At 44.1% G+C, this 21,305-nt stretch overlaps 1 protein-coding gene across 5 annotated transcripts; it reads right to left on the bottom strand.

Annotated features, from left to right (window-relative positions):
• Positions 1-58: 58 nt before the first annotated feature.
• Positions 59-12,355, bottom strand: SSX1 (SSX family member 1). Of its 5 annotated transcripts, XR_010154771.1 has the most exons (9): positions 12,098-12,355; positions 10,208-10,296; positions 9,658-9,772; positions 8,891-8,986; positions 5,691-5,740; positions 3,588-3,708; positions 1,114-1,218; positions 835-930; positions 59-651 (listed from the first exon to the last, which is right to left on the bottom strand). XR_010154771.1 is itself a non-coding variant. In XM_016944029.2 (8 exons), the coding sequence occupies exons 2-7, from the start codon at positions 10,274-10,276 to the stop codon at positions 1,118-1,120; spliced, it is 552 nt and encodes a 183-aa protein (XP_016799518.1). In that variant the 5' UTR covers positions 10,277-10,296; positions 12,098-12,355; the 3' UTR covers positions 59-651; positions 1,114-1,117. The 5 variants fall into 5 exon arrangements, 3 of the variants coding, with proteins under 3 accessions (XP_016799518.1, XP_016799520.1, XP_016799519.1); XR_010154772.1 differs by lacking the exon at positions 3,588-3,708; XM_016944029.2 differs by lacking the exon at positions 835-930.
• Between the last annotated feature and the right edge of the window lie 8,950 nt (positions 12,356-21,305).

Here is a 21,305-nt window from a genome sequence, read left to right as displayed (position 1 = left end):
ATATTCACACATGTGCACAAAGCTGTGTGCACAATAATGAGAGGAACAAACAACTGGGGAACGTTTGCAAAGGTTTATTAACTGTCAGTGACTGATACAGGGGAATCGGATGAGGGGAGTACATGCTGAACAGGAAACAGAGTGAGGGGGGCTTGACCAGGACGCATGGCAATGGGAAAAGCAGATGGGAGATGTTTATACTGGTACTTGGTGTGTGTGCGTGCGTGTGTGTGTGTGTGTGTGTGTAAATGCAGAGGAAAAAGTCTGAAATTAAACACTCAGAACTGCCCTCAGTAGTCACATCTGGGGAGAGATGAGGATAGCGCTGTTCTATGCAGAGAATACCTGACAATACTTGTTTTCTGACGTAGGTGCATGGATACACAAACCGAAATATGCATTCAGTATGTCTTGCTCATCAATTATAAGGATAGTATCTAACAGAATGGCACACTGTAAGAAAATACAATGGAAACACTAACATCGAACTCTTGGCACACTAAGAAAAATGACGCTCAACTTTTCACTGTTGTGAACACTTGCTTTCACTTGCTATGCACCTGATGACGAGGGATCCGCAGCCATGCCCATGTTCGTGAAAGGTCAGCACGTTCTGCTTCTCATCAAGGGCATGTGTTGTATTCCCCCAGGCTGAGGCGAGAAGAGGGAAGGAAAGTAAGTGACAGCGAGTTCCCACTGCCCAATAACTCAACCTCAACTCCTCCTGACCTGCAGACCCTGCACACTCTGATTCTGCCCTACCCCAGGACCTGGACACGCCTTCCATGGTTCCTCGAAGTGAACCATCTGCTCATGCCACAGTGACTTCCTCACCTGGTTTATGCATTCCTAGGCTAGAAGAAGGTGTGGCCACATATCAGGGCTGACCTGGGGTTTGGGAACCCACAGCATCCTGGGTGGTGAGGATCCCTGGATATACAGGGTAGGGAGTAGAAAGAGCATGGGAAATCTCATCATTCAGCCTCAATGTTGTACAGTAGAAAATTATGAGAAAGGAATGATTTGGGAAACAAATGACAAGATGGGATACCAGTACCATAACAGAATAGCACATCTGCAGGGATGTGGAGGGTGAGCCGAAGGTTCACTTACGGAGTTACTCGTCATCTTCCTCAGGGTCGCTGATCTCTTCATAAATCACCAGCTGCTTTCTCTCACGCAGTCTGTGGGTCCAGGCATGTTTCCCCCTTTTGGGTCCTATGATGGAGAAGAGTTGGAAGATGAGGGTTGGGTACGTTGAAGAGTGTTAGGCTCTGTTTTCTCAAAAAAAGGAGATGCCTCCTCCCTCCCAAGTGCCCATGGGTCTTCTTTATCCAGTTTTTCACATTCTCTGGCTTAGAGAGGCTGAGGCCTTAGACCCACACCAATACACGACAAATACCAATTAATGTTTTAGCTTCTGGCTCCTTCTGTTGTGACGTTTAGATTACCAACCTCTTCACTTACGGGAACATTCACCGATACCTCCTTTCATTCAGCACGTATTTGTTAAGGGCACACAGGCATACCTTGTTTTATGGCACCTCATTTTTATAGTGCTTTGCAGATACTGTAATTTTTTGGGGGGAATTCTCACCAATTTTACACTTTTCCATTATTATTATATCTGTTATGGTGATCTGTGATCAGTGAGCTTTGATGTTATTATTGCAATTGTTTTTGTTGTTTTTTAGTCTTTTAAAATAATTTATTTTTGTGGATACACAGTAGGTGTATATACTTATGGGGTACGTGAGATATTTTGATACACGTATGCAATGCGTAATAATCACATCATGGAAAATAGGGTATCCATCCCATCAAGCATTTATCCTTGTGTTACAAACAATCCAATTACACTCTTTTCATTGTTTTTAAATGTACGATTAAGTTATTATTGACTATAGTCACCCTGTTGTGTGTCAATGTTTTGGGGGTAACAGGAACTCCACCTAGAGAAGATAACGAACGTAATTGATCAATGTTGTGTGTATTCTGACTGCTCCACCAATGAGCTCTTCCCCATCTCTTTTCCTTTTCTTGGGCCTACTTATTCCCTGAGATACAGCGATACTGAAATTAGGACAGTTAACAATCCTAAAATGGCCACTAACTGTTCAAATGAAAGGAAGAGTCGCATTCTCTCACATTAAATCAGAATCTAGAAATGGCTAAGCTTAGTGAGGAAGGCATGCTGAAAGCCGAGACAGGATGAAAGCTAGGCCTCTTGCACCAAATAGCCAAGCTGTGCATGCAAAGGAGAAGTTCTTGAAAGAAAGAATAGTATATAATGCAAAGGAAAAGTTCTTGAAGGAAATAATAATACTAATACCCAGTGAACACAAGAATAAGAAAGCAAAACAGCCTTACTGCTGCAATAGAGAAAGTTTGAGTGATCAGGATAGAACATGAAACCAGCCACAACATTCCCTTAAGCCAAAGTCTAATTCAGAGCAAGACCTGAACTCTCTTCAAGCCCATGAAAGCTGAGAGAGGTGAAGAAACGTGTGAAACTAGCAGAGGTTGGTTTGTGAGGTTTAAGGAAAGAAGCTGTCCCCATAACATAAAAGTGCAAGGTGTAGCAGCAAACACTGATGGAGAAGCTGCAGCAAGTTATCCAGAAGATCTAGCTAAGATCACTGATGAATGTGGCTACACTAAACAACAGATTTTCAATATAGATTAAATAGCCTTTTATTGGAAGTAGATGCCATCTAAAACTTTCATAGCTAGAGTGGATTGACTCCAACTTTGAAAGAAGTTCTAAAGTGGCTAAATGCTATCGAATAGCATCACATACTACAGAGAAATCTTTCATGAAAGGGAGAGCTAATCCATGTGGCAAATTTCACTGTTGTGTTCTTTTAAGAAACTGCCACAGCCACTCCACCCTTCAGCAACCACCACCTTGATCAGCCAGCAGCCATCAACACCGAGGCAAGACCCTCCACCAACAAGAAGAGTGTAACTCACTGAAGGCTCAGAAGATTGTTAGCATTTTTTAACAATGAATTATTTTAAAATTAAGTGATGTACATTTTTAGACATAATGCTATTGCACACTTAGTAGAGTACACTATAGTGTAAACATAATGTTTTTATGCACTGCGAAACAAACGAAAAACAATGTGTGTGACTCACTTTATTGCGGTGCTCTGGAACCCAACCTGCAATATCTCTGAAGTACACCTGTATTGGGTAACAGGCATTGAGCTGAGTAAGATATGATCCCAGGTTATCAAAGATAGAATCGCTTGAGCACCTTTCATGTCATCAGGCCTTCAGGATTTAATTTAATGCCTCCAAACAATTTATGAACTATGATTCTTTATTTCCATCTTATGGACTAGGAATCTGGAGCTGAGAAAATTTGGAAGACTTGTCCCAAGTCACGTGGTTTTTTATATGGATGACAACTCCGGTCTGCATCTCTGGAAGTCATGTCTAACATCTCATCTGGAGCTGGGCGAGCTCTTCAGCCCAGCCTGGACCCAGGCTTGTCTGGGATCCATGCCACACACCCAGTCCACACACCTGAACATAGCCAGAAAAGCCAGAGAAGTTGTTCCCAAATCATTTCCTCTTACCAGATCTCTTATTAATCTTCTCAGAAATATTTGCTTTTCCTGGGGAGTGCAGTTGTTTCCCATCCTTTTGTGGGCCAGATGCTTCTGACACTGCCTTCGAATCATTTTCGTCCTCTGCTGGCTTCTTGGGCATGATTTTTATAATGTGAAGGTTACAGATAAACAGTATCAGTGACATTTCTATAGTGCTTTAGAGCTTACAAAGCGTCTTCACATGCATTACCTTAATGAATGTTCTCAACAACGCGGGGAGAGTTACACACTTGCCTAAATGAGACAAACCTGGGAGATTAGAAGCAAAAGGAATGGCCTAAATGAATGCAGTTTCCAGGGCTAGAATGCTTATCTTCACACTCTTTTAAGACTGACATTCATGGAAACAGCAGAAATCTCCATGTAGTTGAGAGTGTAGTACACAGAAGATTTGGAGAAAAATAGCATTCTAAGAATTCACAGGTCTACAAAAGGAAGAGCTTCTATAAAATACAAGGGATCCCATATAAGCTCGTAGACAGCTGCTGGGAGAGTAAATGTAAAAACATAGGGAGGGGACAAAACACTGCTGGGAAAGATGGTGTGGGGAGATGAATACAGGGAAGGGAGAGGTAAAGAAATGGTTTGCTGAAATTAATCTAGGCAGCAAATAAAGCAGTACCAGATCTGGCATACCACCCTACCGAGGCACCAACATTGAATGTGGAATTCAGTGAGGTGGTACCCATACCAATTCTGGTTACACTGGGATGTGTCACTGACCAACAATATTAAGCTACTCTTTTTTTTTTTTTTTGAGAAAGTCTCGCTCTGTCACCAGGCTAGAGTGCAGTGGCGCGATCTTGGCTCACTGAAATCTCCTCCTCCCCGGTTCAAGCGATTCCCCTGTCTCAGCCTCCCGAGTAGCTAGGATTACAGGCAGGCGCTACCACGCCCTGCTAAGTTTTGTATTTTTAGTAGAGATGAGGTTTCACCATGTTGGCCAGGACGGTCTTGATCTCTTGACCTCGTAATCTGCCCGCCTCGACCTCCTAAATTGCTGGGATTACAGTCGTGAGCCCCCGCGCCCGGCCCTTAAGCTACTTTTTACTCAGCTTCCTCACTTATGAAATAGTGAATAATACATGTAAAATAAGCTAAGGGAAAATCCTCTCTGAGCTTGTAAACATTGTTCAAATGTAATAATAATAACATTGAATACTTTTCTGGATCCTTCTTTGAATTCGTTCTCCATACTGGCAACCCAACTCCCAGATCCCTTTACCTTCTAAACCAGAGCTGAATCTGCACTTCCGGAATCACTCATTCAGGGGCCTCTGAGGGATCCCCTGGGCTGGGACTGGGGCTTCTCGGATGCCCCAGGTGCAGACAAAGCTCTCAAGAAGCTCAAGGAGGGGCCAACAGTCAAAGCGATTCCTAAGCCATGGGAGTGGCCCCGGTAACAGGAGAGGCCAGCTGGTCCTTCCTGTTGCCAGAGTGGGTGTCTCAATGGAAGCACCAGTAGGCCCTATGGGGTAAAGCCCTAGTGAGCAACATCTGAACTTCATAAACAAATACAAACGTGAATGAGCTTTAAATGGCTTGGAGCTCTGGATTAGACTACCACTGCCACTGCACCCCAGGAAAATTCTTTAACATCTCTGTACCCCGATAGCCTCATTTTATTATTATGTTGCTGATAACTATGGTCTATAACATGAACTATTATTCTTTACTTCCATTTCATGGACTAGGAATCTGGAGCTCCGATAACTTAGAAGATTTGTGCCAAGTCACATGGCTTTTATATGGATGACAACCGAAGTGTGTGACTCATTACTATTTGGAGATAATAAAAGAAACAATGTCATAGAGGTCTTCTTATGGATTAAATTAATTAATCCATGTGAACTGCTTAAAATAGTATCTGGCATCACTATGAAAACAAAAGAAGTATTAAGGATCACAACTGTTAGTATTATCAAGCCGTCGGTGCTACATAAGTTGTTGTGATAGACATGGGGAGAAAGAGGCAATGAGGGCGTTTTTGATATTCTCCCTGTCTTATCAGTGTTCACATCCATGAAGGGAAAAAGGTTCTCTGGTCCTTTAGATTTGAGAGATACTCACCTTCGGGATGATTCTGTGGAGCCTGCCGAAAGTCATCTGAGGATGTTCAACTGAAAGAGAACACATCAGAATTTTTCTTTGTTGGTAAAGATTTCCAAACTCTGGAGAGACTTCCGTTGCATGAGGGCATTCTGCAGCAGAGGTTATGAGTCCACTCATTGTTGAGGAGTTATTTGAGATTTGCTTCTGAATTATGTTTAGTCATGGTTGGTTCATTTATCTGTGGCATCAATTCAGAATTTTACATCTCATGGTTTCTCAAATGGGGGTTAAATCCCATCACAGTCTCATCTTATTCCATTACATATCTTTTACTTTTTCCCAAATAATTAAATTGATTGGTTGGGAAGTAAAGTGTAATCACTCAAGATGTGCAACAACTAAAAATCACTGTACACTTCAAATGGGTGAATCTTATGGTATGTGAATTAAGCTGTTAAATGTGTGATGAACCATGGATGATTTAGTCCAGTGGCTCTGAAATATTTTCAGTATAAAGACACTCCTTTAATGTCAAAACTTGGCAGATACTCAAGCACTGGAGTTTCAGATCTCTTATAGTGATTGTGGGAGATGGTTGATTCTGGCCTGTTTAGTTGGGGAGTAATAGAGATATTGAAGACAGTTTAGATACTCTGACATTGTCTTATGATTGTATTGTCAGAGCAGAAGAGCAAGTAAACAAATATGTCCCCTTTCTATTCCTGAAATGCACAAAGATCTCTACCCAAGAACCTGTCTTTTTTTCATCCTATGTTATCTCCGCTCACTGACAATTGGGAAAGCTCGCTGTGTGTTGGATGAGGGATCACTCTTTCAAACTCACTTCCAAGCTCATCATGGAGAATTGGGGTTGTTTGGGAATGAGAAGACTATTTGGTTTTAATAAAGTATGGAGAAACAGCAATCTTTATTACATGTGTTCATCACCCTCTCTCTTAAGATATTTATCCAATATCTACATGCTGTTAATGAAACAATCTCTGGAAGTTTTTGGTGGATCTACACTTTTAATAGTTTCTTTTTTTTTCACTTTTAAAATTGTCTTAACTGTCCTTTGATTCATTAACAGTGTTTAGCTATCTGTTTGTCTGTTGTTGGTGTATAAGAATGCTTGTGATTTTTGTACATTGATTTTGTATCCTGAGATTTTGCTGAAGTTGCTTATCAGCTTAAGGAGATTTTGGGCTGAGACAATGGGGTTTTCTAGGTATACGATCATGTCGTCTGCAAACAGGGACAATTTGACTTCCTCTTTTCCTAATTGAATACCCTTTATTTCCTTCTCCTGCCTGACTTCATGTCTAAAACACCAAAAGCAATGGCAACAAAAGCCAAAATTGACAAATGGGATCTAATTAAACTAAAGAGCTTCTGCACAGCAAAAGAAACTACCATCAGAGTGAACAGGCAACCTACAGAATGGGAGGAAATTTTTGCAACCTACTCATCTGACAAAGGGCTAATATCCAGAATCTACAATGAACTCAAACAAATTTACAAGAAAAAAACAAACAACCCCATCAAAAAGTGGGCAAAGGACATGAACAGACACTTCTCAAAAGAAGACATTTATGCAGCCAAAAAACACATGAAAAAATGCTCACCATCACTGGCCATCAGAGAAATGCAAATCAAAACCACAATGAGATACCATCTCACACCAGTTAGAATGGCAATCATTAAAAAGTCAAGAAACAACAGATGCTGGAGAGGATGTGGAGAAATAGGAACACTTTTACACTGTTGGTGGGACTGTAAACTAGTCCAACCATTGTGGAAGTCAGTGTGGAGATTCCTCAGGGATCTAGAACTAGAAATACCATTTGACCCAGCCATCCCATTACTGGGTATATACCCAAAGGACTATAAATCATGCTGCTATAAAGACACATGCACACGTATGTTTATTGTGGCACTATTCACAATAGCAAAGACTTGGAACCAACCCAAATGTCCAACAATGATAGACTGGATTAAGAAAATGTGGCACATATACACCATGGAATACTATGCAGCCATAAAAAATGATGAGTTCATGTCCTTTGCAGGGACATGGATGAAATTGGAAATCATCATTCTCAGTAAACTATTGCAAGAACAAAAAACCAAACACCGCATATTCTCACTCATAGGTGGGAATTGAACAATGAGAACACAAGGACACGGGAAGGGGAACATCACACTCTGGGGACTGTTGTGGGGTGGGGAGAGGGGGAAGGGATGGCGTTGGGAGATATACCTAATGCTAGATGATGAGTTAATGGGTGCAGCGCACCAGCATGGCACATGTATACACATGTAACTAACCTGCACATTGTGCACATGTACCCTAAAACTTAAAGTATAATAAAAAAAAACAGTGTTTAGCAAGAACAACATGTCTTTTAAAAAAGAAATGTTTCAAACACACAGAAAAGTATGGGGAATAATATCGAGTTCAGTCGCATCTCAACATTACCCCATGACTATGTTAGATCTGATTTATTTATTTAGAATGTTAGAAACACTAGAAACGGCCTGGGTGCAGTAGCTCACACCTGTAATCCCAGCACTTTGGAGGCTGAGGAGGGTGGATCACCTGAGGTCAGGAGTTTGAGACCAGCCTGGTCAACATGGTGAAACCCCATCTCTACTAAAAATACAAAAATTAGGTGGGCATGGTGGCGGGCGCCTGTAATCCCAGCTAGTCAGGAGGCTGAGGCAGGAGAATCGCTTGAACCCGGGAGGCAGAGGTTGTAGTGGGCTGAGACTGTGCCATTGTACTCCAGCCTGGGCGACAAGAGCAAATCTCCAGTTCAAAACAAAAACAGAAACAAAAACAAAACAAAACGAAACAAAACAAAACAAAACACGCTATCAACAAGTCATGACTGAAGCTGCCTGTGCAGCACTCACCAATCCCTGCCCCCGACCCTTCTCCATTTACAGCCAGTCTCCTCAATTTGATCCTTTTTATTCGCATTTATGTTTTTATGCATTTACCATTTACTTATTATCCATGAAAATACATATTACTGTTTTGCATGTTTTAGAATTTTATGAATGGCCTCTGTAGTTAACTTTCTGTATGCAATTTTTTTTTTCACTCAACCCTGATGTGTATGAGGGAACAAATGCCAGAGGATCTTTCCCAGGTAGCTGAGCTGAAAAGCAACTGGGCTTCAGGAGACCTTTCCAGCCACTTCCCATCTACTCACCCTGAATCCTGCGGTTATGGTCATTATCAAAATCATTCCCCTGGAAGTCTGTGGCCTGTTTATTACACATGAAAGGTGGGAGGGTGACTTTGAAACCTAGAAAGAAGCAAAATGTTTATTCCTTAAGGGACAAACTTAGGCCTGGCATGGTGGCTCATGTCTGTAGTACCGGCACTTTGGGAGGCTGAGGCAGGAGGATTGTTTGAGGCCAGGATTTCAAGATGAGCCTGTGTAACATAGAGAGACCCCCATATCTACAAATTATAAAATAAAATTAGTTGGGCATGGTGGCATGTGCTCATAGCCTCAGCTACTCCATCGGCTGGGCAGAAGGATTGCTTGAGCCCAGGAGTTCGAGGCTGCATTGAGCTATGATTGCACTACTACACTCTAGCCTAGGTGACAGAGTGAGACTCTGACTCAAAAAAAAAAAAAAAAAAAAGGGAGGGAGAGAGAAAGAGACAAGCCGAGAGGAGGAAGGTAGGGTGGGAGGTGTGCTGCAATGCCACAGAGACAGCTGGGCTGATCAGAACAGACGCCTAAGGGAGAGAAAAGTGCAAGGTCCAGGTACAAGCTCCACTATGGCCAGTCCCTGCCCTCAGCTCTGACAGGATACAGAAGAGCAGAACCCCCAGAAGCTGCCTTGCGATTTTTCCCTGCACAAAAGGAAAATGTGGGGTAGTTTCTGCAGCCTAAGAAGTAGCCAAAGCAGGAAAAGGGATGCTCATGTATCCCCAGACTTGTCTGTTCCTAGAACTTTCTGTTACCTAGTTTAGTCATGGCCTTATAGTTTCTCTTCATATACACATAGCTGATTCTCTCCGAGTATTTCATCTTTTTCCACTCTTTCTTAGAGAAGTATGTGGCAATATCATCAAAGGCCTAAAAAAAATAAAATAAAATTTGTCAGTGACTCAGCTAGGTATGTCTGCCATTCAGCTGGAGCCGCTTCCTGTGTGCTGGATCTGGGAAGTGAGGATGATAATCCGTCCTGGTTGATGCCATGGCTAACTGAGAGACCATGGGGAACCTACCCTAGCTTCTCCCGTGGCATACATTAGGGCTTTAATGCTGCTGTCTGGCTCTCTTCCCACCTTCCAGAATGCACTGAGAGTTACCAAATATAGTGCAAGGTCACAGACTTGTCTCCAGGGATGGTAGGTGATGACAGAACACAGGTGGGAGGCTCCCAAGGGTCCAGATCTCCCCTGAGACCCTGCTCCTTGTCCCCAGTACCTCTGTCCTCCCTTCCTCAGAAACCTGGTCACCCTACTCTGTCCCCTGGACCACTGCTATGCCCCCTCTAGGTCACCTTACCTTGCTTCTCTTCTTTGATGTTTTAGCACCATCCCTGGGTCTCTTTGCAAAGGTGTCGTCTCCGTTCATGGCACCAGGAGCACTCTGACCTGCAAGAGAAACAGTCTGAGACTTTCTAGCTACAGGACCCTTGGTCCTATGGAGGGAGAAATCAGTGAAGCCTGGCCACACTCAGTCACCTGGAATTAGGTGTTGCATTTCTCCATTCGGGGCTTATCTGTCCGTGGGTAAGGACATGGAGAGAAGTCAGATGAAAACAGGGAGCCTGGAGTCTCTGGGAGAAGTATTGCTTGGGGATGACAGGTTTCCTAGCAGCCTTGAGTCTTTGGGAGGGGGTTGGCTAGTGTTGTTAGTAGTTTTCCTGGGGCTAGGCTTACCCTGAAAGATGTACAGACCCTTGCTGGGGAGGCAGGGACGTGACTGTGTAATTTTATTGAATGGGGGCGTTCTGACACCCCCACTCAATAAATAAAGGGAGGGAAGTGAGTCCCAGACATAACGTGGTCTTTCTGGTGATGGATCTGATCAGGCAGAGGGATGGGGGGTTCTGTTCTGTTGAAGAGAAATGACCTTCACTAATATGAACAGATTTAGAAGCTATTACTGGGTTATTTGTAAATTATTAGAAGGAAGAGAGCTAGAATCTCTGAGACTACAAGAGCCTGCCATCACTTAGAGAAAATGTGGGGTGTTTCAATTTGCAGCAATCGGCCAGGCGCAGTGGCTCATGCCTGTAATCCCAGCATTTTGGGAGGCCGAGGCGTGCAGATCTCTTGAGCCCAGGAGGTTGAGACCAGCCTGGGAAACATAGCAAACCCCTCATCTCTACAAAAAAAAAAACAAACAAAAAAAACCCACACAAAAAATTAGCTGGGGGCGGTGGCACAGGCCTGTAACATCTCAGCTCTTTGGCCAAGGGGGGGCGGATCGCTTGAGCCCACGAGGTCGATACCAGCCTAGCTAACCTAGAAAAACCCTCTACTAAAAAAAATAAAATAAAATAAAAAGTATTAGTGGGGGCGGGGTGGTGCTCGCCTGTAGTTCCGAGGCCGAGGCAAGAGGATCTCTTGAGCTCAGGAGGTTGAGGCCAGCCTGGCCAACATAGCAAAACCCCATTTCTACTACTAATAATAACAACAAAAATAATAACATCAGCGAGGTGGTTCTTGCCTGTAGCTCCGAGGCCGAGGTGGGAGGATCACTTGAGCCGAGGAGGTCAAGCCCATTTCGGCCAACATAAGGAAACCCTGTCTCTACTAAAAAGAACAACAACAAAACTAGCAGGGGCGGAATGGCACACATCTGTAGTCCTGAGGCCAAGGTGTGAGGATCGCTTGAGCCCAGGAGGTTGAGGCCAGCCTGGCCAACATAGTGAAACCTGGTTTCTACTAAAAAAAAAAAAAAAAAAAAAAAAAAAAAAAAAGCGTGGGCAGGATGGTGCACTTCTGTAGTCCCGGGGCTGAGGCGGAAGGATTGCTTAAGCCCAGGCGGCAGAGGCCAGCCTGGCCAACATAGCAAAACCGTCTGTACTAAAAAAATAAAAAATAAAAAAAATTAGTGAGGGTGGGGTGGTTCGTGCCTGTAGTCCCGAGGCCAAGGCGGGAGGATTGCTTGAGCCCAGGCGGTTGAGGCCAGCCTGGTCAACATAACAAATCCCCGTCTCTACTAAAAAAAAAAAAAAAAAAAAAAAACAGGGGTGGGATAATACAGGCCTGTAGACCCAAGGCCGAGGCGGGAGGATCCTCCATGATGATCGTCCTGAAAGGCATTAGTTGTCTTTCAGTCCTCAAGATTTTCGGAACCCCAAGCACTTGACGGCCCTACAGAGGCTTCCTCCTTTTCTATCTGCCCCGATTAGCCCATCTAGGGTGTCCCTTAAAGAGAACCTACTTCAGAGACAAAGCAGTGGTTGCGAGGTCGGCAGCAGTGGTGGCGAGTTGGCAGCAGTTGGTGACAAAGTGTGGCTGGAGGAGGAGAAAATATTCTGGAATGTCACTGCTCCAGGATGATGGACCAATCAGGGCAGTTAGTGAACTCCATCTGGCCAATCAGAAGTTAGAACAGTAGGCAGGACAAGCCAAGCTGATGAGGAGTCTATCAGTCTAGGTTCCAGGGACAGAACCTTCTCAAAATGGAGGCAGAAACTCTGACTTTCCCGCCTAAAGCATCCCCTGGGATTGGCTACTCCAAGTTCAGAGTACGCATGCTCTGATTTTCTCTTTGGCGTCTTCCCAAATCAGAGTACGCATGTGCTGATTTTCTCTTTTCATTTTTCCTATCCCTCCTCACCTCCTCGGTGGTGCATTGTTATCCAGTTTTAATAAGGAGTGTATATGAAGCAGGTTGTCATCTCAAATCCTTCCTGTCAGTTTCTATCTTTTTCAGGTACGGGATTTTTTCCTAGGAACTCTGTAGTGACGTAAGAAATTTGGGCTGGCGCGGTGGCTCACGGTTGTAATCCCAGCACTTAGGGAGGCCACAGCTGGAGGATCACTTGAACCTGGGAGGCAGAGGTTGCAGTGAGCCATGATCATGCCACTGCACCCCACCCTGGGCAACAGAGCAATACCCTGTCTCTTTTCTCTACAAAAAAAATAAATAAAATTAGCGAGGTGGGGTGGTGTGCCTGTAGTCTGTTACTCAGGAGGCTGAGGTAGGAGGATCGCTTGAGCCCAGGAGTACGAGGTTGCAGTGAGCCATGATCTGGCTACTCCTGCCTACCTGGGCCACAGAGCGAGATCTTGTCTTTAAAAAGAGAGAGAGAGAGAAAGAGAAAGAAAGAAAAATTTCAATGAGCCAGTCCCAGTGGCTCATGCCTGTAATCCCAACACTTTGAGAGGCTGAGGCAGGAGGTGGAAGGATCACTTGAGGCCAGGAGTTACAGAACAATCTGGGATACATAGTGAGACCCCCATCTCTATAAAAAATTTTTAAAAAAGAAATTTAAACAAAAAAAAAACACTTCTACACTTCCATATATGTTTTTTTCTAAAAGACCAAAGAAGCAGAAATATATTTTACCCATTGATATTAATAATATTTATAATAATAGTATTAAAAAGAGTATGTAATTAGGGCCCACTGTGTTCATCAAGGAGCTCATAAGTCAATTTGTCTAAGAAGTTTCCCCTACCCCCATCCCTAGTACCTCCAACAAGTCCCCATTCCTCTCTGGGCTTTCCATCTACAGCCCTGATCTCTCTAAGATCCTCCCAGGATTACAGCAAGCTCTCTTAGGGCAGGAACAGGGCAATGGCCCTTGAACCCAGCACAAAGCCTTTTATGTGCATCTTCCCATTAATTTTCACAACCTTCTCTGGAGTTAAATACTATTATCATCCCCAGTATGCAGATGTTGAGACTGAGGCTCAAGAGAATTAAGCAGTCTGCTCAAAGTCACATAGTCAGTGGGTGACAGAGCTGGGATTCACCCCCAAGATAGAATTGAGTCCAAAGTCTGTGCTTTTATTTATGTATTTATTTATTTTTAATTAAAATAATTTTTTTTTTAGAGATGGGGTCTTGCTATGTTGTCCCCGCTGATCTGGAAGGAACTGCTGGCCTCAAGCAATCCTCCTGCCTTGGCTTCCCAAAGCACTGGGATTACAGGAGTGAACCATCCCACGCCCGGCCTCAAAGTCGGTACTTTTAATTACTCTTCTATATTGCCTCGGCTATTTGTTGAATGAATGAATGCATCTTACAACTGCAAAGGTTCTTTAACATAATTTACATAACTCCTTACAATCACCCCAAATTCCCTCTGACTGCTGTAACAAATTACCGCAAACTTTGTGGCATAAACAACATCAATTTATTCTCTCACAATTCTGGAGCCCAGAAATCTGAAATCAGTTTCACTGAGTTGAAATCAAGTTGTCGGCAGGGCTGTACACCTCCAGAGGCTCTAGGAGAGAACCTGTTCCTTGCCTCTTCCAGCTTCCCGTGATTGCCAGCATTTCTTGGCTTGTAGCTTGATATGGATTGGCTCTGTGTCCCCACCCAAGTCTCATCTCGAATTGTAATCCCCACAGATTACAAATCCCCACGGGGGTGGTTTTCCCCATGCTGTTTTTGTGACAGTGAGTTCTCATGAGGTCTGATGGTTTTACAAGCGTCTGGCATTTCCCCTGCTTGCATTTCTGTCTCCTGCTACCATGCGAAGAAAGTCTTTGCTTCCTCTTCACCTTTGGCCATGATTGTTTCCTGAGGCCTCCCCAGCCATGCGGAACTGTGAGTCAGTTAAATCTCTTTCCTTTATAAATTACCCAGTCTCGGGCAGCTCTTTATAGCAGTGTGAGAACGGACTAATACATGGCTGCATCACTCTAATCTCTACCTCCATGGTCATTGCCTTCGTTTGTTTTCTGTTACTATAATGGAATACCACAAACTGGGTAATTTATAAAGGATAGAAGTTCATTTGGTATACAGTTCTAGAGGCTAGGAGTCCAAGAACATGGCGCTGGCATCTGGTGAGGGTTGTGTCATGATGGAAAGATGAAAGGCAAAAGCAAGTGCAGGAGACAGACAGAGAAAATGTGACTAAGCTCCCTTTTATAACAAACCCAATCTCGTGATAACTAATCCACTCTTATGATAATGGCATTAATCACTTCCTAACAGCCCCACCTCTTAATATTGTTAACAATGGCAATTAAATTTCAACACAAGTTTTGGTGGGGACGTTCAAACCATGGCAGGCTTACTGCCTTCTTCTCTTCTGTCTGTGTCAGATCTCCCTGCCTTAATCTGATAAAGGCACTCATTATTACATTTAGGGCCCACCCAGATAATCCAGGAGAATCTCCCCATCTCAGGATTTTTAACATAATTACTTTTTTTTTTTTTTTTTGAGACGGAGTCTGACTCTGTCACCCAGGCTGCATTGCAGTGGCGTGATCTCGGCTCACTGCAACCTCTGCCTCACCCTCCTGAGTAGCTGGGATTACAGATGCCCGCCACCATGCCCAACTAATTTTTGTATTTTCAGTAGAGATGGGTTTTCACCATCTTGGCCAGGCTGGTCTTGAAATCCTGATCTCGTGACCCACCCGCCTCGGCCTCCCAAAGTGCTGGGATTATAGGCGTGAGCCACCATACCTGGCCAACATAATCACATTTTTTGTTGTAAGCTAACACTCACAGGTTCCAGGGGTTACTATATCGCTATCTTTTGGAGGGGCGTTGTTCAGTCTACCACAGCCTGCCCTCTGACCCCCAAGTATTCACATCTCTCCCACATGCAAAATACATGCACCCCATCCCCAAATCCTCAAATGTCTCAAACCGTGCAACATTAGCTGAAGTCCATCTTATCCATATAAGATCAGCTCAAAAGTACCAAGTCTCCTCATCTAAAACAGATATGGATGAGACTCTGGTTATGAAACATCCTGGGGCAAAATTCTCCTGCTGTGAATTTGTGACACTAGAAAGCAAGTTATCTGTTCCAAAAATACAGTGGCGGGACAGGTGTAGGATAATAGTTACAGATATTTCCATTTCAAATGAGAGAAACTGGAAGAAAGGAAGGAGTCACTGCTCCCAACCATTTTGAAATCTAGCGGGACAAATTCCATTTGGTTTCAAGGACTCAGAATAATCCCCTGTAGCTTGAAGCTCTCCCCTCTCCCATAGCCCTCCTCTCAGAATGTATGTCATAGTGATTCACACCCTTAGATCAGCAGGTCCTTCTGTATCTTTCCCAGATAATATCATTTCTATTACCAGCTATGGCTGAGCATAGTGGAAGAGCTCCTTGAGTCATGTGCCTAATCTCCTCAGTACTAGCAAACATAGCCACATTCTTGACATTGTCTCTAGAGCATACCTTCCCATACCTTCCTGACAGTGCCTCTCCTAATTTTAGTGTCTTTTGCAACCTTGATAGGCTGAGAATTTCCCAAATCATCAAGTCCTGGATCCTTTTTGCTTAACAGTCTTTTCCTCAGTGTATCTCTTTCCTCTCACATTTTACTAAAAGCAGTAAGATGGAATCAGGCCATACCCTTAACACTTTGCTTGCAATACCTCTTTAGGTAAATATCCAAGTTCATTGCTTACAATCTCTCAATCTCTGTTTCTCTCTCTCTCTCTCTTTTTTTTTTTTTAGTTTGGGTTTCAGATAAATAACACACATTGCTTGCAATTTCTATTTTCCACATAACTGGAGGACACAATTCAGTTAAGTTTTCTACCAGTATGTAACTAGAATTGCATTTCCTCTAGTTTCCGATAACATACTCCTCATTTCCTTCTGAGCTCTTACTAATGGCACCTTTTTTAGGGGGGTATGGAGTTTCGCGCTTGTTGCCCAGGCTGGAGTGCAATGGCATGATCTTGGCTCACTGCAACCTCCACCTCCCTGGTTCAAGAGATTCTCCTGCCTCAGCCTCCTAAGTAGCTGGGATTACAGGCATGCACCACCATGCCCGGCTAATGTTTTTGTATTTTTAGTAGAGGTGGTGTTTCTCCATGTTGGTCAGGCTGGTCTTGAACTCCCGATCTCAGGTGATCCGCCTGCCTCGGCCTCCCAAAGTGCTGGGATTACACGCGTGAGCCACAGTGACCGGCCACTAATGGTAACTTTAATGTTTATATTTCTACCAGCATTCTGCTTAGGATGGTATGATGATATATGTATTCTCGAAGATGACATTGGCTTTCTCTCCCATGTTCCTCACTTCTTTCTGAGCCCTCATCAGAATTGCCTTCAATGTTTACATTTCTCCCAACAGTCTGTTCACGTAAATCGAGGCTTTTTCTATCAAGTTCTTCAACATTCTTCTGGCACCTACCTACCTATTATTCAATTTTAAAGCCACTTTCACATTTTTAGGTATTTGCTACAGCAGCACTCCCCCTCTAGGTGCCAAAATTGGTATGAACTTCCGGTGGCTGTTGTAACAAATTGCCGCAAACTTGGTGGCAGAAAACAACACACATTTATTCTCTCGGAGTTCTGGAGATCAGGTCTGAAAACAGTATTACTAGGCCAAAACCAAGGTGTCAGAAGGGCCATGCTCCCTTCTCAGGCTCTAGGAAGAATACTTTCTTCTCTTTTTTTATTTTTTTTTGTTTATTTTTTTTGAGATGGGGGTCTCACTCTGTCACCCAGGTTAGAGTGCAGTGGCACAATCACGGCTCACTGCAACCTCTGCCTCCCAGGCTCAAGCGATTTTCCCACCTCAGCCTCCTGAGTACCTGGGACCGCAGACATGCACAAACACATCAGGCTAATTTTTTGTATTTTTGGTAGAGACAGGGTTTTACCATGTTGCCCAGGCTGGTCTCAAACTCTTGAGCTCAGGCAATCCACCCACCTCCACCTCCCAAAGTGCTGGGATTACAAGTGTGAGCCACCATATGCCTGGTGAGAATCCTTTCTTGCCTTTTCCAGCTTTTGATGGCTGTTGGCATTCCTTGGCTTCTGGTGGCATTACCATATTAGTCCATTTTGCATTGTTATAAAGGAATACTGAGACTGGTTAATTTATAAAGAAAAGAGGTTTATTGATGCTCACAGTTCTGCAGACTGTGCAAGCATAGCACCAGCATCTGCTTCTAGTGAGGGCTTCAGGAAGCTTCCAATCATGGTAAAAGGTGAAGGGGAGGAGGCATGTCACATGGCAAAGAGAGGGAGCAAGAGAGATGCCATGCTCTTTTAAACAACCAGCTCTCGTGTGAACTAACAGAGTGAGAACTCACTCATTACCATGGGGAGGGCACCAAGCCAGTCATGAGGGATCTGCCCCCATGACCCAAGCACCTCCCACTAAGCCCCACCTCCACCATCAAGATTCACATTTCAGCCTGAGATTTGGAGGGGACAAACATCCAAACTATATCAATGACTCCAATCTTGATGGCCAAATTTCTCTCTCCTCCATCTTCATGTTGTCTTCTCCTCTGTATAGCTCTTCAAATCTCCCTCTGTCTCTTTTTTTTATAAGGATACACGTGATTACATTTAGAACCCACTGTCATGGTTATTAACCATGGTTAATAACCATTAACCATTAGGTGTCACCTTGACTGGATTGAGGGCTGCATAGATGGCTGGTGAAGCATTGTTTCTGGGTGTGTCTGTGAGGGTGTTGCCAGAAGAGATGACATTTGAGTCAGTGTTTGACTGTTAGAGGAAGATCCACCCTCAGTGTGGATGGGCACCATGCAATTGACTGCCAGCGCGGCTAGAACAAAGCAGGTGGAAGAACAGCAGCTTTCTTGCTGAGTCTGTTTGCTTTCTCTCTTCCTGTCTGCTTCCTCTCCTCCTGCCTTTGGACACCAGACTTCAGGTTTGTTGACCTTTGGACTCTGGAACTTGCACCAGCAGCCTCTCAGGGGCTCTTGGACCTTTGGCCTCAGACTAGGGCTTGTACTGTCAGCTTCTCCAGTTTTGAGGCTTTTGGATTTGGACTGAGCCACACAACTAGCTTCTCTCTTTCCCCAGTTTGCAGACGGCCTATCGTGGGACTTCACCTTGTAATCATGTGAGCCAATTCTCCCTAATTAACTCCCTTTTTATATACATATATCCTATTGGCTCTGTCCTCTGAAGAACCCTGACCAATACATCCACCCAGATAGTCTAGATAATCTAAGATAATCTCTGCATCTCAATATCCTTAACTCAATCACATCTGCTAAGAACCGTTTTCCAAATAAGGTAATATTTATAGGTTCTGGGAATCAAATCCTAATATCTTTGGGAGCCATTATTTAGCCTATTACAAGGAGTAACTCAGAAACTTTGTTCTAAAGTTCTGGAGTGATTGGGTTCGTAAAGGAGTGACTGGAGCTCTTTGAGGCCACATGGGGTGGTAAGCAGTCCAGCCTATTGGGAAGTGATATGGTTTGGCTGTGTCCTCATCCAAATCTCATCTGGAATTGTAGCTCCCATAATCCCCATGTGTTGTGGGAGGGACCCAGTGGGAGGTAATTGAATCAAAGGGGGCAGGTTTATCCTGTGCTGGTCCCATGATAGTGAATAAGTCTCACAAGGTCTGATGGTTTTATATAGGGGAGTTCCCCTGCACATGCTCTCTTGCCTGCCACCATATAAGATGTGACTTTGCTTCTCCTTCCCCTTCCACCATGATTATGAGGCCTCCCCAGCCATGTGGAACTGTGAGTCAATTAAACCTCTTTCCTTTATAAATTATCCAATCTCAGGTATGTCCTTATAGCACTGTGAGAACAGACTAATACAGGAGGGATATGGGCTCTGTAGTCACACAGACTTGAGTTCACTTCCCAGCCCCAACACTTGATGACCTTGGACAGGTCACCTGACCTCCTAAGCCCTCCAATTCCTCCTCTGAAATGAGGTAATGATTGTACTTCCTACACAGGGCTGTTGTAAGGTGTGCTTGCAAAGCACTTAGCATAGGGCTGGGCACATTGTGAGTGATCAAAAAACAATTAGCTGTTGTTAAACCACAAACATGATGAGAATAATACTACGCATTTACTCTGTGCCTGCTCTGTTCCAGGTTCACAGGGAGTCGTAAAACATACTCCCCAGAAACATGCAATGTAGATGGCCTTATTGCCCCATGCCACAGATATAGACTCAGAGGCTAAGATTTGTCCAAAGTCAGACAGTCAACAAATAATAGAGGAAGGACAAAGACCCTGTCTGGCTGATCCTTCCCCACAGCTCTGCTCTCCACCATAGGAGATTCTAAATGCCAGTCCTGCAGAGAACACGTGTAAATGACAGGGACACATCTGCAGGCAGGAAAGTCTGTGGCCAGCTGTATGGAGGGACTTGCTGACTGTCAGAGCTGCAGACTGTGGTGTGAGGAACCAGAATGGTGGAGGTCTGTGTGTGCAGCACTTTTTCACGGAGAACAGCAAAGACCCTCTGCACTGGTGGTGGCAACAAATCTCTGTGTGAGGGCAGGACCTACCCTGGGATGCTGTGGACCTTCTGACCCAAGGTTGGGTGGATGAAAAGGCCAGCATTAGCTGGGCATGGTGGCTCATGCCTGTAATCCCCTAGCACTTTGAGAGGCCAAGGTGGGCAGATCACTTGAGCCCAGGAGTTCGGTACCAGCCTGGCCAACATGGCGAGACTCCAACTTAAAAAAAAAAAAAAAAGAAAGAAAGACCAGCATTATGTGGCTCCTGGGGTTCCCCATGATTACCCAAGAATATTGTTTATTGAGCCCCAAATTATTTCACTCCATAGTATATTTTCAGTTCTTTTTTTTTTTTTTAAGAAGTAAACTTTGGCCAGGCACGGTGGCTCACACCTGTAATTCCAGCACTTTGGGAGGCCAAAGCAGGTGGATCACCTGAAGTCAGGAGTTTGAGACCAGCCTGGCCAACATGGTGAAGCACTGTCTCTACTGAAAATACAAAAATTAGCCCAGTGTGGTGGTGCACGCCTGTAGTCCCAGCTACTTGGGAGGCTGAAGCAGGAGAATCGCTTTAACCCGAGAAGCAGAGGCTGCAGTGAGCAGAGATCGCACCACTACACACCAGTCTAGGCGACAGAGCAAGACCCTGTCTCAAAAAAAAAAAAAGTAAACTTTACATTGATGAAATATTGCACAAATCACAACTATATCACTTGAAAAGAGTGGGAAAACCCAAGATGTGGGAGATGGTGTTATCTTCCTCAAGGTGAACCATTGCTGTTGAGCATGACATCAGAAAAATATCTCTGTCATGCCAGGCACAGTGGCTCACACCTATAATCCCAGCACTTTGGGACGCCGAGGTGGGCAGATCACCTGACGCCAGGAGTTTGAGGCCAGGAGTTTGAGGCCAGGAGTTTGAGACCAGCCTGGCCAACATGGTAAAATCCCGTCTCTACTAAAAATATAAAAATTAGCCGGGTGTGGTTGCGGGTGCCTGTAATCCCAGCTACTCGGGAGGCTGAGGTAGGAGAATTGCTTGAACCTGGGAGGCAGAGGTTGCAGTGAGCCGAGGTCGTGCCACTGCACTCAGCCTGGGCCACAGAGCAAGCCTCTGTCTCAAAGAAAAAAAAAAAGAAAAGTAAAAGAAAAATATATCTGTTGGTTTTATGGTTCAATAACTTAGACTTTCATCTTTTTTTCACATAAATTTTTATTTTTTGTAGAGA

Source organism: Pan troglodytes, chromosome X, assembly GCF_028858775.2.
Source record: "Pan troglodytes isolate AG18354 chromosome X, NHGRI_mPanTro3-v2.0_pri, whole genome shotgun sequence".
In the NCBI taxonomy this organism is placed as follows: Eukaryota; Metazoa; Chordata; class Mammalia; order Primates; family Hominidae; genus Pan; species Pan troglodytes.
This window is presented reverse-complemented; position numbering and strand designations above follow the sequence as displayed.

Excerpts from the sequence above, each read along its gene's own strand:
- SSX1 (XM_016944029.2), bottom strand. The coding sequence starts at position 10,276 with ATGAACGGAGACGACACCTTTGCAAAGAGACCCAGGGATGGTGCTAAA. Across the intron at positions 9,773-10,207 it reads CATCAAAGAAGAGAAGCAAG|GCCTTTGATGATATTGCCAC; the intron begins GTAAGGTGACCT and ends TATTTTTTTTAG. Across the intron at positions 8,987-9,657 it reads TAAGGCCATGACTAAACTAG|GTTTCAAAGTCACCCTCCCA; the intron begins GTAACAGAAAGT and ends GCTTCTTTCTAG.